The sequence below is a fragment of the Centrocercus urophasianus genome, unplaced genomic scaffold (genome assembly GCF_019232065.1).
Source record: "Centrocercus urophasianus isolate 14NV4802_14NV808 unplaced genomic scaffold, USGS_Curo_1.0 seq_10, whole genome shotgun sequence".
Lineage (NCBI taxonomy): Eukaryota > Metazoa > Chordata > Aves > Galliformes > Phasianidae > Centrocercus > Centrocercus urophasianus.
Window position 1 is genome coordinate 49,304,026 of NW_024884142.1, and position 17,734 is coordinate 49,321,759.

General features: G+C 38.8%; 1 protein-coding gene across 11 annotated transcripts in view; it reads right to left on the reverse strand.

Moving 5' to 3' along the window:
* The window catches only part of MAP7 (microtubule associated protein 7), a 104,840-nt gene that overhangs the window by 8,922 nt on the left and 78,184 nt on the right, over positions 1-17,734 (reverse strand). For 10 of the 11 annotated variants that reach the window (XM_042826681.1, XM_042826687.1, XM_042826636.1 and 7 more), the window contains 9 exons: positions 14,598-14,711; positions 11,111-11,232; positions 8,829-8,944; positions 8,127-8,410; positions 3,965-4,148; positions 3,256-3,451; positions 2,222-2,323; positions 1,584-1,634; positions 1,429-1,486 (listed from right to left, as the gene is read on the reverse strand). In XM_042826681.1, coding sequence (XP_042682615.1) covers positions 1,429-1,486; positions 1,584-1,634; positions 2,222-2,323; positions 3,256-3,451; positions 3,965-4,148; positions 8,127-8,410; positions 8,829-8,944; positions 11,111-11,232; positions 14,598-14,711 — 1,227 coding nt within the window. The remainder of the gene's footprint in view (positions 1-1,428; positions 1,487-1,583; positions 1,635-2,221; positions 2,324-3,255; positions 3,452-3,964; positions 4,149-8,126; positions 8,411-8,828; positions 8,945-11,110; positions 11,233-14,597; positions 14,712-17,734) is intronic. The other variant, XM_042826644.1, reaches the window with a different exon arrangement.

Genomic DNA, 17,734 nt, shown 5'->3' on the forward strand with positions numbered 1-17,734 from the left:
GGGCAGCCTGGTTTAGCATTAAATGTGGAGGTTGGTGGCCCTGCATGTGGCAGGGGGGTTGGAGATTCATGATCCTTGAGGTCCCTTCCAACCCTGGCCATTCTGTGATTCTGTGATTTGCCAATGGTCAGAAGCAGTCTGTTGGTATGTACTATGGAAAGTTAGAGCTGGCTGAAGTATATCCATTAGCGTCTTCAACTCAATATCATATCAAGATAAAGCAAAGTCAGAAACAGCAAAGCAGTCCTAGGAGTGAGGGCACTTTTCTACTTCTCCAATCACTGATGGATCCCAGCTTTCCCTTGGCACTGCAGAAATGGAGGTTGAAATTCCCCTCAAAAACTGACTACTTGTTTTTTGCCTCTGGAAGGAAAGCACAAGCCTCAGGTCGTAAAGCCATTTTTACTTTCAAGAATTATTTAAATGGTTGACAGCAACTTTATCAGTGCCTGCAGTAACAGATGGCACTCCAGACACATTCTGTATTAGCAGTTCCCAAACTGTTTTTTTTTTTTTTTTTTTTTTTTTTTTTTAATTAAAAAGATAATATGTAAACAAATAATTTCCAAACACATACTGAAATTCATGTCAAATAGTTTTCTGGCAGTGCTCATTTGCACATTAACCATAAACACGAAGGAGAAAAAAGGAGTATGAGCAGCAAGTGCCGTTATTTGTCCTCTTTTGTTACTCAACGCAAATACAAAAGAGAAATAAAGATTATCATCACTTGTTATATTACCCTATTACAGTTTAAGCTACTTGACAGATTGTCTTCAGTATATTTAAATCCTGCTAATTAGTATTTGCCTATTGTTGAATATATGGTAACTTTTATGTTGCTTCCTTTATTCTAAGTATTAAAGTTCAGATTAAATTTTACCTAAAATAACCAGAGGGGAAGGAAAAAAAAACCGAAAAAACAGTGGAAACAGAATTGAAGAAAAGACTGAGTGTGAGTATTACAGAGAGACTGTAAGGCTTTGTAACAGCTGAATTTTGAAAGAAAAGATGTAGAAATTAACATCAAGTGAATAAAGCAGCAGGTGTGAAAGAGAAAGCATGGGGGAATGTTTAGGATTGTGAACGGTTTGTTTTAATGACAGATCATATCTCTAATACTATGAAAAGAGAAACTGTAAAATCACTGGCCAAGTCTGTAAAAACTAAACTAGTTAACGTGTTGGTTTTTTTTAAAATTTTATAAATAATTAAACTTGGTAAGCAGCTCCCTCTTGTTAAACCAATGTAATAAAATTACTGAAACAGCTGACCCATTTAGTAATGGATAATTACCGATACAGAAAGGCTAATTAAATAACATTTACTAAGACTTCAGTTAACTCTTCTAATGGTTTTCTTAACTGCAATTGTGCTCAATAAGCATTTATTCACCTGTTGTACTCAGGGTACAGTTAAATACAATACCTGCTTCTCCAGAATTATTTGCCTTTGATATATGTCCATTCTGCTGGTCATTGGGTTTCTACAAAGGAAGCATAACGTTATACATTAAAAATTGCACCAGAGGGAGGAACTGAAATGTGCCCACTATTTATGCATGACAAGTTTGTGGCACTGACCTTATCTACAGCTTCTACACGCCTAGTTCTCTTCATGATCTCCTCAAGTCTCTGCAAAAAACACGAAGGAGGAAAATAATGTTTGCTAGCAGTAATCTAAATTTTTCTCTCCCAAATCATAACTGTCTGCTGTTTACCAAAGTTGCATTTGCTTACTGCAAAAAGAAATGATTTTTTTTTTTTTTTTTTTTTTTTTTTTACTTTTGGCAATATTATCTGTACTTTCACATCAGGCTACACTGATGAGGACCACAGCTTTTCTAAGGACACCTTAACTTTGTGAATAACTTCCTACAGCAGAGTTGGAAACTAGATGAATTACAGCTTCTCTGCATGTACTGTAACCTTATCATAGAATGACTTGGGTTGGAAGGGACCTCAACAGTGATCAAGTTCCAACCTCATGCCGCATGTAGCATTGCCAGCTGCTGGATCAAGTACTAGACCAGGCTGCCCAGGGTCTCATCTAACCAGGCCTTAAACATCTCCAAGGACAGGGCATCCACAACCTCTCTGAACAACCCGTTTCAGCACCTCACCACCATCTCTGCAAAAAACTTCCCCCTGACATCTAATCTAAATCTCCCTTCCTTTAGTTTAAAACCATTCCTCTTTGTCCTATCTACCCACACATCTACCTTCTTCCTTTCCAAGCGCTCTTGCTCTTCTCTTTGGAAATGCTTTTCACGTTCTAATCGAATCCTCTCTGCCTCTTCCCGTAGGCGAGCTTCCTCTTCTTTCTGAGTTGAGATGGTGGACAAAAAAAGCAAGGGAAAAAATTACTATTTGAGGACAGATTTACACTGATACCCACTCATCTATATGTATTTGCAACACCTTGGGATTTAAATCTGCGAACAACCTTCTCAGACTGAATTGCACTTTTTTTTATTAATCTATGTTCTGCATTACATGCAGAGATGAATAAGGTTCTTTGCCTGTTCTGACTGGCGTGTACTGACAGCAGACCAGATGATAAATACATTTCCTAACCTTCAGCATTGGAACAGCAGCCAGCAAAGCATTCAAGAAATCCATGTATTGAGTGGTGGATGCTTTTGGAAGTCAAAAGAAGTAGAATGCTTTATTTGGCCAGCAGAATTATTGCTTAGTGAGGCCAAGGACAAACAGCCACAGATTTGCACAAGCTTTCAATTCCTGCTTTTTAAATTAAATGTAAAACTTCACTGGAATATACTGCAGAAATGCTTTGCTGCCTTAATGTGACAGTGTTACACGACGGAACTACTGTAACAGTTTATTCCCACTAGACCAGGTTGCTCAGTCCCAGCCAACCTGGCCTTGAACGTTTCCAGGTATGAGGTATCAGTGGTTATATTGGTCTCTAGACCTTCTACAACTGTATGGACAAACAGTTCTCTCACATAGCACCATTCATAAACTTCCACTGTTACAACCCTATTGATTTTTTCATCACAGGATTTGCTCTAAAAGAAGCAACTTTTACAAGAAAACAAAAAACAAAAACAAGCTAATCAAAAACTGCAAGCTTTTGTCAAGAAGAAGCATCTTTACTCTTTGAACCACTCCATGAGATGAATTCAGCCACACACATCACATCACACCACACATATTCACACTGTGTAGCATTTCTATTTTAAGTATCCCTCTAAATTAGGTGCTGCACAGAAATTCCAAGAGGGGAACATACTTGTTTCTGAATGCGCTCCATCTCTTCTCTCTCCTTCTGCTCTCTCTCTTCTGCCTGTCGACGCAGCCGTTCTTCCTTTTCCCTCTCCTCCTCTGCTTCTTTTCGTTTTTTTTCAGCTTCCTGTCTGCGAGCTTCTTCTTCTTCTCGGCGAGCTCTTTCTTCAGCTATCCTCTGGGACAGCTCTTCCTTCTTTTGCCTGCAATCATGAAAAAAGCATAAGATAAAAAGAAAAAAAGCTGACTCCTGATCCAAGACATCAGCACTGCAGAACAGCTGGAGAAAGGCTACACTGTTTTTTCATTCATAAGAACCTCAAAAACATCTGAGCAGGGTGAGGCCAAGACATCTCTTCTGCTTCCAGCAGGCACCAATGATGGTAGATGCCCTACTGAACAACATAAAACCTTTGCAAGGTTTTACTTCTCCATTATATGACAGGATTCAAGCTTTTTCAAGATTCCAAGGATTCCAAGTTTTTTCAAGCTCTAATGAATTACGTATCTATTTGGGATAGGTTTAAACATTATAGATATGTTTAGATATACATTTCTATGAAAAATTTAAAAAAAAAAAATCTGGGAGAAGTGCAGTGTCTCCTGCACCTTAGCACTGTGCTTCGTATATTACAATATAACAACAAAATATGGACAAACATTTGCTAGGAAGCTGCTAAAAACTTGTATTCTCCACTAAAGAGGCACAGGATCACCTTTCAAGCTCTTCTCTCTCCCTCCTTTCTTGCTCCTCTCGTTCCCGCTGCTCACGAGCGAGGCGCCTCTTCTCTGACAGCAGCCTTGTTGCTTCCTCAGGATCTGTTGTACCTGCAGAGGTCTTCACAGGGGCTGGGGGTGGAGAAAGTGCTGGGGGAGGAGGAGGTAGGGATGGGCTGGCTGCTGAAATAGATAGGAAGAAAAACTGGTCTCAACAGGCACAGTAGCCAAGATAATACTTGAATTTTTCTCTCTTCCTCTCTTTATCTTGTTCCACCTCTCTCTCACACAGCCCTACCTCTTAAAAGGAAAAGAAAATAACCTCTTAAAAGGAAAAGAAAATACAGTTTCAAATATTCTGTAAAGTATTTTCAAGCTTACATGGAGGAAGAATTTTATAAAAGCAATGAATACTTACTTTCTAATGGAAGTCTGTTTTGTGAAAGCAGCTTCAGTAGGAAGGAATGCTGACTCAGCAAGTCTCTACCATTATATTTGCTAATTTTCAGAGTCAGAAATTACATGTTGTAATATTACGTTTTCTTCTGTTTGATAGACTGTAGCTGAAAATGAGAGCCACACTTTTTGGTGAGTAGGCCAGTCCCTTTAAGTGACTTTGTGATCTCAAACATCAAGTGCCTGTAGTGATTTGCAGTAAGGGCAGAACAGAAACTGTTAGCAGCTTTGCAGATATTCCAGCTTTTACCAGCCAATTAGAATTTCTGTAGGTACTTTTGATACATGTTATGGCTGATCCACAACAAGAAACTCAGAGAAACAGTGCAGCTTCATACACGCCTTGCCACTAATGGTAAACTGTGGCTTGAATTCAAACCCTAAGAGGCTTTGCTGTCACCATTCACTAGAATTGCTCTTATGAAGGTAAAGATTGCTTTCCCTCCTTCTGTATTCTTTTTAAAAATTGTTCTTACAGTTGTGAGGCAAGCACTTGCTTCATATTATATTCTTTAACCAGGACCATCTCTAGCCAACTGGTAGAGGAGACATCACAAATTTTTCTCAAGTTAAATACTAATTCACACTTTTGCAAGCTTGCCTGACATTTTCTAGCACAGGCAAAGGACATCTCTGCTATGCTTTTTCCCTGGAGGCCAGAGGCCATTAATAACACACAAGCTAACTTGAGGGAAGCACTCTCAGGGTAATCACATCTGGCAACACGGACAAAAAACGGGTAGGGAAGCATATGAACTAGTAATTGAGTCAGAATCTTGAGAATATAAATGTGAAGTAAGTCATCAGAACTGGCAAGGAGATAACTTCAATCTACATTTCTAACTGGTTTTTAGAGTATTGTTTTCCTCACCTCATTAACAGCTTCCAGTAGGGGTTTCATAGAATCATAGACTCACCTAGGTTGGAAAAGACTTCCAAGATCATCCAATCCAACCATTCACTCATCACCAGTATTTCCCACTAAACCATGTCCCTTACTACAACATTTCCTAGTTTCTTGAACACCTCCACAGACAGTGACTCCCCCACCACCCTGGGAAACCCATTCCAGTGCCTGACCACTCTCTTGGAGAAGTTTTTCCTAACATCCAACCTGAATCTCCCCTAGCACAACTTGAGGCCATTCCCTTTAGTCCTATTGCTAGGAGAAAAGGCTGACTACTACCTCACCACAACCTCCCTTCAGATAGTAGTAGTGAGTGATAAGGTTACCCCTGAGCCTCCTCTTCTCCAGACTACACAATTTTGGTTCCCTCAGCCACTCCTCATAAGGCTTGTGCTCTACATCCCTCATCAAGTTTCCTCTGATGTCCTTTCCTATATATCACTGTATGCACAAACACAAATTCAGCTGCTTTCTCTGCTCAGTGTTCACATCTACTGAATTCTGTCTTTTTTTTTCATCAATTCAGTATAGGTCTTTCTACAGATCTTTATGCATGCTCACTTTGAATTCAAAGCTTATACTTATACAAGTCCTTTTAAGAGTTCCAGGGCCTGTTCCCTTGCCCTGAAGAAAAGCGGTACAGTTCAGCCTCTCACACTGCCAGTGTTCAGTACATTCCTAGGGAACAAACCTGGACTAGGCTAACCCCAAAGACAAAGCAGGGAACTCAGAAAAATCTGTCTGACTGGAAGAAAAAAGTAAGTAACCCGAGCACTCCTAAAGTCTTGGAGTCCTTTATAGCTATGCTTAGTAACCTTGGTGACAGAAGAAAATGTGGCATTGCAATTACAACCTGGGCCAGAAACACAGTAGAGAATGCTTGTAATAGTTAAATGGTAGAAGTGACAGAGTTCCTGAACCTCTGCCCTTGTCAGTTTACTAACATGGACCAAAGCAGGGCTGTCACCTCTGAATGTAGCACAGCTTTGCAGTGCTTGGGCTTTACTTCTTTCCTTCAGGTGCTGACTCTGGCAATGTAACACATAGCTCATTCAATGCTCACCTGCCCTGTTGTTAAAAAGGACGAGGACAACTTGCATAGGTGCACTCAAAATTCCATTTGAACAATAACAGCATTGGTAAAATAATGAGATTTTACTGCAAAAGCTTGAATAGTTCCATCAGTGATCATTATCTGCTCACCTTCTGGCTACCTACACAGCTGACAGGGGTTCAGAACCAGGCAAATTAGAGGCCAGTTCAGGTAACTGGCTGAAATCAACTCCTCACCTCCAGGAATGAAATTCTAGCACCAAAAGTTGCATTTGCTCCTCTCTAAACTCTTGGATTCAACCAGTGGCTAAGGTTTGACAGTTTGGGCCCCTACCTGCAAAGCAAGATCTGTCCTTATGCTTAGGTTCCAGTCTTAGGTCTCAATCATCAGTGACTTTATTCCCTGGTTTTGACAAAATACATCCAATCTGAAGTGCTGTTCACCACTATGACTGCAGTATCTTCTCCCCTGCTCCTCTTCACTACCTGCTGTTTCCCCACTGCAAACATGAACTACTTCACTTTCAGATCCCTTTATCATAGATAAATAGATAGTGTTTCCACACTAAGTAACCCTGTCACTACCCAAATATTGACCAACTCTGCAGAGAAGTTAAGCCTTTCTTTCTCCTGAGCTAAAGTGCCAAACAAACATCTCCATGTTTTTCTGGACTTTACTTTGGACTTGGAAAGTACTGCATGTAAATGCTTGCAAAAGGTAACCCTTACAGGTATCCTCAAAGTACTTTGAAAAGGAAGTTTTCTATGATGCAAACAAAAGGCTACCAGAAAAGCAATAAAATCCCATCCCATCATGCCAATCATCTCATACCTTCTTTACATACCCATTACCAACAGATGCATCTTTGTGGCATGACCTAGGAACCACACTGCAACTACTGTTAACAGGAGTTACTGAAACAAAAGTAATAATTTCACAAGATTTCTTACAGAACAACAACCTCCAATTACTCATCTTGCAGTTAAATGCAGGATAATTAATACATAAAACTGTTTTCTGAAGGACAGTCACAAGAGAATTTATTACTATTAAATCAAGAACACCAGGTAACCCATCCTGTCGACGCCAGGGGCCACAATGGCCATTCTATCCCACCCTTGAGATACTTCAGTATTGTATTTGCAATGGTCTAAAAATTCTATTAGAACAAGCCAATATTTCTCACTTTCAGATGTATCTTTTCCTCTTCTTACAACTTGTTATCATTATTGTATGTTGTATCTTCTTGCATTCCATCTTACCCTGCTAATTTCCCCTACCCTTGGTACTCCAGCAATATTATAGATAAGCAATATTGTAGATAAGATAGATATGCATCACTGTACTATGCATCTAGCAAAGCTGGACATTCTCATTGCTCACATTACCTCCGTTAAGTGATGACTTCCTGCATGGTTGATTTTCAGACCACTGCTCTTCTATTCCAGGTCTGAAAAGAACTTGTATCATGATGTGAGGGACAAAGTCTACCTTTTCTGTACCAAAAAGTCAGAGAAAACAGATGTGCAAGACAGGTGTGCCTGTTCTGGCTGTTGCAAAAGGAGGGTTTCAGCCTGTTTATACTTTTCTCATAATTAACATACATACGTAGGTGTAACATTCTGAAAAACTTAGACAAATACTTGATAGAAAGCTGTCTAAAGCTTATTGTTTCAGAAAAAGGGATGGAAGAACATGAAAGACACTCAGGCATTCCTTATCCTCAACAGGAGTTTCTCCTTACCTTGAGCAACGTCTTCATGGACAGCAAGCTCTTCCTGATTTGCAAACTCTCCAGCACCTGCTGCTGATGTTTCTTTACTCTCTTCTGTCCTCTCCTCGTTGGTCTTTTCAGCCTCCTTTTCTGGTCTTTTCTTTTCATTCTCAGGTTTGATATCTTTTTTTACAGGCCGGATGTTGCCAGGAGAAGGAGGACGTGCCTGAGTAGAAGGAACTTTGGAGGAACCAGGCGGGGAAGTTATCTGCTTGAGCGTGCCAGCCAAAGAAGGCAAAGACTTTGATGCATGCCTGTGTAATCACAGAGTGACAATCAATGTAAGACATGCTCTGCTGTACATCAGCATACCACCTCTACAATAGCTAAAACCAAAACAACTTCCCTATTTCTCTGCTATCAAGCAGAACTGCTGGAACAACCAATGAGCTTTCAGTAAAAATGTTTTTCTTTGTAGATCATGGGAGCATTGACCCAGCCAAGAGGTAAGAAACCAGGTACATTGCTCCTTTTTCCCTTTCCTTAAAAAGCAACAGCTTTATTACTTGATTTTTCTAAAAACAATATCATCTTTACTTTGTTGCATGCAGAAAACATTTATACCACCAAATAAGGTTGCATTGATTTTCCTGTGGAGGCTAACATTTAATCAACAAAACAATTAGAGCTGGTTATAGCTCAACCTCCAGCTAAAGCATGTACTTGGCTTACCAAACTGGAGAGGGAGCTGGAGATCTAGCTTTGGGATTGGAAGAAAAATGACCTCCTTTCAAGTTGGCTGAGAAGTTGGATGACAAATGGTCTCTCTCCTTTTCTTTTTTGTCAGCCTATAGTTCAGCAAACAAAGACAAAGTCAAGCCACAGTTCACACAGATAAGAAAGCAAACCAAGCTCAGTTAAGGATGAGGAGTTGAGGGGCTGAGAAAAAGTAGCGCTGAGTCAGTAGTTTCTACAGCCTGTTTGACAAGTTCATGAATATAGCTTCTGTAATCTGACACTGCTTTTGTAAGGAAATACACATCTGAAAACAATGATCCTTCTTAATCATGCTCTTTACTGTCTTAAGCTGTAATTTGCAGAGGCTTATTTTCACACAGGCAAAAAGTTACCTTTTAAGGTTTGATCTCTGCTGGTTGCTACACAGTACCTTCCACTGCTTCCAAAGACAATACTTACTGCCCACAAAGCCTGGATTTCATTTGGAGAAAAAGAAAAACAAACAAACAAAAAAAGCCACCAAAAAACCCACTCTCTGGAGTGGGTAAGTGGTAAGAATCTCTACACAACACAGACTTTTTCTTTCATTGCTATATGTCAACACCACAGATGCCCTCAAAATCATGAAATGTGGTATCCTAATTTTCTTTTCTTCTTGAATGATTCCCCATTGTGGTTTTTTTTGTTTGTTTTGTTTTTTTTTGTTTGTTTGTTTTTTTGTTTTTTTGTTTTTTGTTTTTTTTTGACACTGCATCATAGTGATTTCATATCTTCCCTTCTTTATTTTTCATTTTGGGATGAGAACTATGAAAAATCGTACTAATTGTTGAAAATATTTATATTACAACTCTGGTTTGTATTAATAGAACAATCGGCTTAAGGCTATATATAAGAATTTAAACATCTACATATTTCCTCCACTTAAATACAAATGAAAGACCCTTGATTTTTGGAGTAATGAGCTTAAGCTCTCAGAGTCAGAAGCATGAGAACAGAGGAGAATACACTGAGCTGTCAGCCAGCCAGCATGGTGTAAAGGGGCTGCTACACACTCATAGAGTGAGCATGTGAGACATGAAAACATGTCTAACAGCTGGAGATGGAAAACAACTCCATTGAGCGTATGAGCGTATAAACTTTGGTCTATCTTTGTAAATCCATGAAGTATTTTTGCATAGGGGTAAAACTAGTTGTTTCAAATTGTCAAAAACCTCATGTAATATGTGATAAGCAAAAAGTGGTCCCAGTCCTGAAGTTGTTACTTAACCAGCCCTTTGGCACTATCATTTACAAGAGTTCTACTGTCTAGTATGATGGTAATCACCCAAGTTATCAGACTGTATACAGCCAGAGTAAATGCATTACAATGAACAAGAATTCTGGTTTGCTACAAAAACTGTCTATATAGGATCTCCCTAATTAGTCCTGAAAATACAGTATCAGCAATTTTTTTCCCAGTGAAGTAAAAAATCCAAATTCCTACAGAAGCTAACCAGTAAAAAGATTCTCCGAAATATGGAGGCTACTGAAAATAGCTCTTAACTCTGTCATTTGGTATTAACAATATTCTTGCACCATTTTTTTCATCAAGATGCACCAACTTCTCTTCTTCTTAATTGCAAACAAAGCAAACAAAAAAACAATGAGAAAGACCTTAGAGGTGCCAAACTGATAGCCCGGGAGTTTACAACATGCTCTACACATAGTGCAAGATTTCTGTAGAGACATAACCTAAAGCTATGTCACAGCCTAAAATTCAGCAAACTAACATGTGCCTCAAAGCTTAATACTGGCTCTGATGCATGCTTCCTTCATCTAACACTGCTTCTGAAAATGATGTCAATAATAGACAGCACTGTCTCCTGATACTTTGCCCGTGTACATAATCATTTGCAGAGAAGACTTCACTCTTACTACAGTCAACATGAATTTGATCTTGCCTGTATCAGACTGCTCTGATTTTCCCTGGAAGTTCAGAGAAAAGGACAAAACATTCTGCAACTGCCTCCATACCTCATGAGAAAACAAGGCATTCTGCAAAAATGAGTGTTTTCCCAAGCAGATTCTTTAGTGCACAATCAGGCTATGGCAGCAGATAATGTAGTATATACCAGTTAAAATCTAACCAACTATGAAACAAATTGGAGGCAATGGGAGGCTGCAGAGGGAAATGTTAGATATACATTACATACATACAGCTATTCTTGTTCTAACAAGAAATTCAATCAGGTGGTTATGGCATGAGACATTAACTTACATATAACCAGCACACTTACCCCTGCCAGATGCGTTCTTCTACGTCCAACAGCATCAGTAGATGCAAAAAGTTTTGCTCGGTCTGCTGAATTCCTACAGCTCATGGTCTTGTAGGACAGAGGGCTGATGGGGCTGCAAGATGCTGAACGGGGACAAATGGGGATAACTACGGTGTTGGTTGGTTTTTTTTAATTATTCATTATAATTATAGAGCATCATTGGAGAATTGACAGAGGAAAGCCAGCAGGAACAGAAACAACAGAGAAAGACAGAGAAAAGAAAGAAGATATTAATAGAGAGGAATGACTAATTCTCAAATCAGAACCATCATGTGTTACCTCAGCTTGGCTATATGTATAGTAACGATACAATTCTAATACACAGCCATGTACTGATCCACTTGTAAATTTCTTTTAAATAAATTAAAGAGGTGTGGCACATAAGTGGGTAGTAAAAAGAAAAGTTTTTCTTTTCTTATACAACTGATGTTTCTGAAAAAGAAGTGGACAAAACAACTGGTCTGAAGTTGATTAGCTTACTATACGCACTGAAATGAATTTTAACTACATTTGGAACAGGAAACAATCTAAATAAAACCAGAATTTCTATTAATTGGTCTTGGAAGTAGAGAAAAAGGAGATGTCAAACATGCTAACAACAGGAACAGTTTTATCTAGGAAATCAGTGAGATTGACTGTTGTCTACAATTTCTATCACGTGATGTGTTATTTCAAATAACTCTAAAAAATATTTGAAATCCACCTATATACAAACTTTCAATATTTCTCTGTCATGCTACAATAAGAGCCAACTTAAACATATTCTCAACAGCAAAATATTTTATACACTTCAAAAAGCAGGCTGATGACAATAAATCAACCTACAAACTGGGATTTGAAAGAGTAACCAGGATGGCAGGTTTTTTTTTTTGTTTGTTTGAACAAGGACAAAGACTGTTACCAAAAGATCTCCTGCCAATGGCAGATTATCAGGTTTATGGTGTTCCAAGTACATGGTCAAAGAGAACCATAACACTGCAAAATGCATCATGGGGAACTTTTTGCAGTAAAGTATTCTTAGACTTCCTCCCTGTTTAACTGAAGGAGAAGGTTGGGGAAAACTGTGTTATTACTCTTTAGATTTACTTGTCTGTTTGTCTCTCCTGCTCATTTAACAGTCATAGCATCATTACTATTCAATATATTACTTGAAGGAAAAGAGCAGAGTTTCTATGGGTTAATTTTCTATTGCTTCCCTTCCTCATTTTCCTTAGAAGAAAACATTTCTTGCCTGTAGACCTCTGAGCACACACAGTTCTACACACAGTTAATTCTTGCAGCCTTATGGCAGTGCAACTGCTGTCACAGGAAGAGCTCATAGACTTAACAGTACTTTGAGGACTTAACAGCCCTAACTCTTCAAATTCTCCTGCAATGGGAGATTAACATTATGAATAAAGGAAGTCTCATGCAAATGTTACAGCAAGGGTCCTCATGTCTCCTTATTTATAGACTTTTATGTTTAATGGGGTAATAAAAGGTGACAAACATAAAAACTGGAAAACAAGAAAACAACTTTAAAAAAAAATCTGTTTTTTTTGTTTGGTTGTTTGTTTTAATCTGATTGAGCATATCTGAACCTGACAGGAGACAGTGGCCAAAATGTATATTTTAACAGCTTACAGTTTACATATTTTCCACCCTCTGTGAATCAATTCTGCTGCTGCATGCTGATTATCAAACATTACCACAGAGGATGACATCATAAATGCTCAAAGACAAGTAGCTCGTTTCCATTTGCAAGGTTGCCAAACAACGCAGTATGAGGCACTCCCAGTGAATCAGGATGTACCAACAGGATTACAAACACAGAGGAGAGTTATTTAAAATTACATTTTTGTTTTGGAAAGTTACTTATATATATATATCTGGGTATACCCATGCTGGAGGTCCCCAGTATCTTGCTTAACTTCAGTGTTAAGGACATGGATCCACATTTAATTTGATTTTTTGCATTGCAATTCATCTTTATAGCCAAAAGGCAGGGTAATTTTCTAGGGAATAATGACAGGCTGGGATGAGTGGAGTGCTCAGAGCACAGCTGTGAGCCATTACCACCACCTGATCATTAATCTCCAGGAAGAATCCTGCATGAAGGGACTGCAGTTATTGCTCCTAGAGAATAATACCTGGAAAACAATGAAAAGATGGATTATTCTTCTGGGTGGTACAGTTCTAGTTAGGGCAGACAAAGTATTTCTAGGGAGTTACCTCAAAATGATGACTGATAAATCAGTTGTTCCTGCTATCTGCAATCCTTCTCAATATTCCACTCAGTTCAGAGCTTCAGCATGAAACAACAGCAGTCACAGAATTATCTTCCCACGTGTTGCAGTTAAGTAACCACTTTCAAATTTAAGAAACTGCTTTCTCAGGTATTCCCTAGTTAAGAGCTGCATTTCCATATCCTGCTTGGTGGATGATGTTAAGCTTTCATTTTACAAGCTATTGCTTTGAAAGTCATGAAGAGTGAAAAGGAATTTCTACTTGTTAATTCCACCGTTTGAAGAATATCGGTCACATTTTTGCTCCTATGGTTCTCTCCCTATGGAAATGTACTGCAGCCTAATTAGAGATAAGAGTTCTTAAGTGAAAGCTTCTTTAAAAGTAATCTTAGGAGATCTCTATTCCCTCTTACCTTCTATGTCCTTTAATTAAAATAAAGATCTGCCCATATTAAACAGGAAAGACCTGCCTAGGCTTAAACATTTGACGTGTGCTGAAATGTACTCCTGAAATGGTAAAACCCCTGCTGCATGTTCTCAAAACAATCTACGGTAAGAAAAAAAGCAGCTGTCACATGCCTAAAACACATGATAAACCAGTATGTTCTGGCTGTCATTGAAATGTAGTTTTATTAAGGCTTTAAGTTACTTCCTATCAATATTTACATATTTCTGCACGTCAATCTTCTGCACAGGAGTTCATCAAAGGGGTGTTCTGGGGTCATCAGAGAACTTGACAGTTATTGTCACCTTGCTAAACCTGCATATTTAACTTTACATGCTATTAAATCTACTGCAGCCAGGACCTATCCCTCTAACGTGTCCAACGTGCTTCATGTGAGAAGTGCTCCAGTGCAGAATGGCACTGTTTGCAGCAAACAGCTCACAGCGTGGGTGTGCTGAATCAGTTCCTTACAGCATAGTGGGCATTTCCTTCAGCAGCCACAACCAGCGTGAAATTGTTGCCCTGCATGTGTTGTATTCCCTTCTTACAATGATGAAGAGGCCAAAGATAGTTAAGAGAGAAGTGAGGAAGAAAGAGGCAGAGCAAATCAAGCATAGCAAAAGCTTTCAAGCTGTCATACAACGTACTCTAGGTTTTCCAAACTCATTCTGGGATGCTACTGTACACGCGTAATGACATCAATAATTTTACAACATCCTGAAGGGAACCTGGAAATAGATGTGGTTGAAATATGAAGTCTCTGCTCTTATAGGTTTACCTGCATCTCCAGACAATGCAGCTGTGCTTTTACTTCTGGCCAGGAATGAGTGTGTGGGCGTCAGGAGCCTGCTAACGATGTTGCTCTCCCATGGACTGAGCTGCAGACGGCGAGCTGAACGTGCATCATACAAGCAAGACGTTAGGTCAGACAGCGTGCAAATGACCACACGTAGCAGAAGTGTTAGTATTACAGCCTAAGACTACACACCATGGAAATTCTGAAACTACCTTTTGGAAACCCAAACCATACACCCAGTCATTGCTTAGTTTTTCAGAGTTACTCCATTTTAGGGGAGGAATTCCTACTGATCACAAAGCCAATCATCTATATTGTGCTACTGACTGTGGCATTACACTGAATTGTTATCAGGTTAATGTTGATATTTTGCACAGATCCCATACGACCTACTATTAGGGATGGCAAGATAACTTCTGTACCAAGACAGCAGTTGCCATTCCTTAATATAGACTTAGAGATATTTGTGTCTCAAAATCCTTCTACATACCAGGTACATAAGTATATACAAAAGATCAATTACTAAAACACCATCTGCAGTCTGCTAGCCTAGATAGAAAAAAAAAAAAAGAGGGCTGCTTACTACCATACAGATTTTCGTCATAGAAAGAGGCTTTGTCAAAGCATCACAAAAGGATACAGTGCTCCTGAGCTGTATATGCCAGGCTCAGCAGCTACAGTTGTCTTTGTTACACATGGTGCCTCAGAATACATAGCGTATTTAATTCTGTCAAAAACCCTCATTAATGATAGTTTTCTATTTACAGCAGTAACAAGATTCAACATTCTACATTGTCAGTATGTTTTGAAAACAGGTTATACATGCTGCTCTGGCTGTACAAGTGTTTCTCTCAGTACTACATAATGCAAATTTAGTTTATCAGTATTTTTGTTCTGCCTCACATCATTTCTTTATTATTTTTAATATAATGATTTTTTTAAATCATTATTTAAGCATTGATTATGGCAAAGGAGTATCCAAAGAAGTCCTACATGTTATTGTACCAGATGGCTCTTTGACAGTATGGTGCAACAAATAGTATTATTCGGAGAACCACAAGTCAAAACACTGGAATAGTTTCTCATAGTTCATTACAGTAAACTCAGGCAAAAATCTCAGTGTTGAAAGAGAAATTAGGTTGTTTCATACCCCAGCATTCATTGACCTTAGTTTCTCTATGTTGAGAAAACTGCAACTTGAATGAGGTTTTTTTTTTTGTTTTTTTTTGTTTTTTTTTTTTTTAAACGAGGCACAGTCCCTAAAATATTCATTGACATGACTGGCTGTGATAAACCACAGACTAATTTGTATTTTTAAAGGCAGAGATCCATTTCTTTTGAAAGCCATAAACCTGGAAGCTCTCTTTAATCTACTCCACAACAAGCCCCATGAAAGGAGAGGCTGTTCTCAATAATCTCATCCTATGAGAATATAATGGCCTAATCTGCTCTCAGTGCTTTTTTTTTTTTTTTTTTTCACTTCTCAAACTGCTCACCTAAATTCTGCTAACTCAATAAGTGTCATTAGTATAGAAATATAGTACTCTAAAACACAGCAGGCCTTCTGGATAAGCGTTCTTACATAATACAATACTGCCAGAGCTCTTTGTGATTAATAGCTCCATTCTGTGTAGCTACAGATTATACAGGGACACAAAATACCCTTTAGAGATCTCCATTACAGCATACAAATTATCATTAAATTTGCAACTTAACAAGGAAGAACAAGTTATAGGACTACCATTAAACTGGATGCAATAGTGATGAAAATCTTTGCTTCTTCTCTGGGCACTGCTCAATGTGGTCATATTTTAAGTCTCCCGCTGCAAGGCAGCAAATTCTTTTTTTGTGGTCTCATCCTTTACTAGATGTTGAGTCTGGAGAAACTCTTTTGCCATATTTTAACACAAAGACTATACAACTTATCAGAAGAACACCAGTACTGCATGGAAATTGGCTCCACACCTTAGAAAATGATACCTGAAATTTTAGGCCAACAGCACTACTATGCATACCAAAAGTTTCCTGGAATTCATTTGTATAGCTGCAAAGAACTGGTAAGTAAATGTCACGATGTAATCTGGTGCTGTGGGCCAGCTGTAAACCTCACACAAGTCCCACAGAACAGTCAGTCTGAAGAGGCCAAAGCTAAGAAACTGATGTCTTACAGCACTCAGCTATCCCCCTGTAATTTGCCCTAGGAGATAAGTATGGTTTTATTACCTTTTCTCTTCACTCCTGACACATCTTATCCACATTATTTACTGGAAGCAATTCTGTGCCCCCAGCAACCAATTAACAAGGCTGTGATTGGTGGAGGGCTAGCTGACATGCCCAAATAATGAGCTGAGAGAAGAGTGATAGTGCCAGTCCATTTAAGTAGTACTTGAAAGGTGGCACAACAGTCTCAGCCAGGGGCTTGGATCTGAGTCTCCCTATGGCTTTAAAATGGTTTTAGATCACAGTTCATCATAAGCACATCTTGGTTTTGTAGATCAACGTCATCATTTACTCCAAATATACAGCTCAGTGAAAGCACTACATTTGACACCTACAGTACATACCCTACCAGTCACTAGTGTTACCATCAGCACAGAGCAGCCAAATACATTTCGGCTCACTGAGTTGCAAGTACAAGAACATTCACCCTAAATGCTTTCAACAACTGAGCTTCAGAGTCCAGTTCACACGGAAGGAAGAATACAAAACAGAGTTTAATAACAAAACTAGCTTTAAAACAATGAGGTCTGTTTTTTTTGTTTTTTTTTTTTTTTCCTCTTGTTTTCAAAAACCTTGGGGTGATGTTTTAACCCATCAAAACACCCAACAGAGAAGAGGAAACAATTTTGCTATTGGTCTTATACTGTCTGAGGCTGCTTGCTCGTTGGTCCCTCACTGGAATTGCATTTGTGGTAGGTAGGCATACCGGTATGGTACGGTATGGTAACCCTAGGCAGGTTAAACAGATTAATTAAGTACAACTGGAAGGAAGAAGAAAAAAAAAAAAAACAACTCAAACCCCACAAAGTGCCATAGAGCTGGCAATGGTGAATTGATCACAGTCATCTATATTTACCTTCAGGATATATCAACTGAACACTAGGAAGTTATCATAGTAG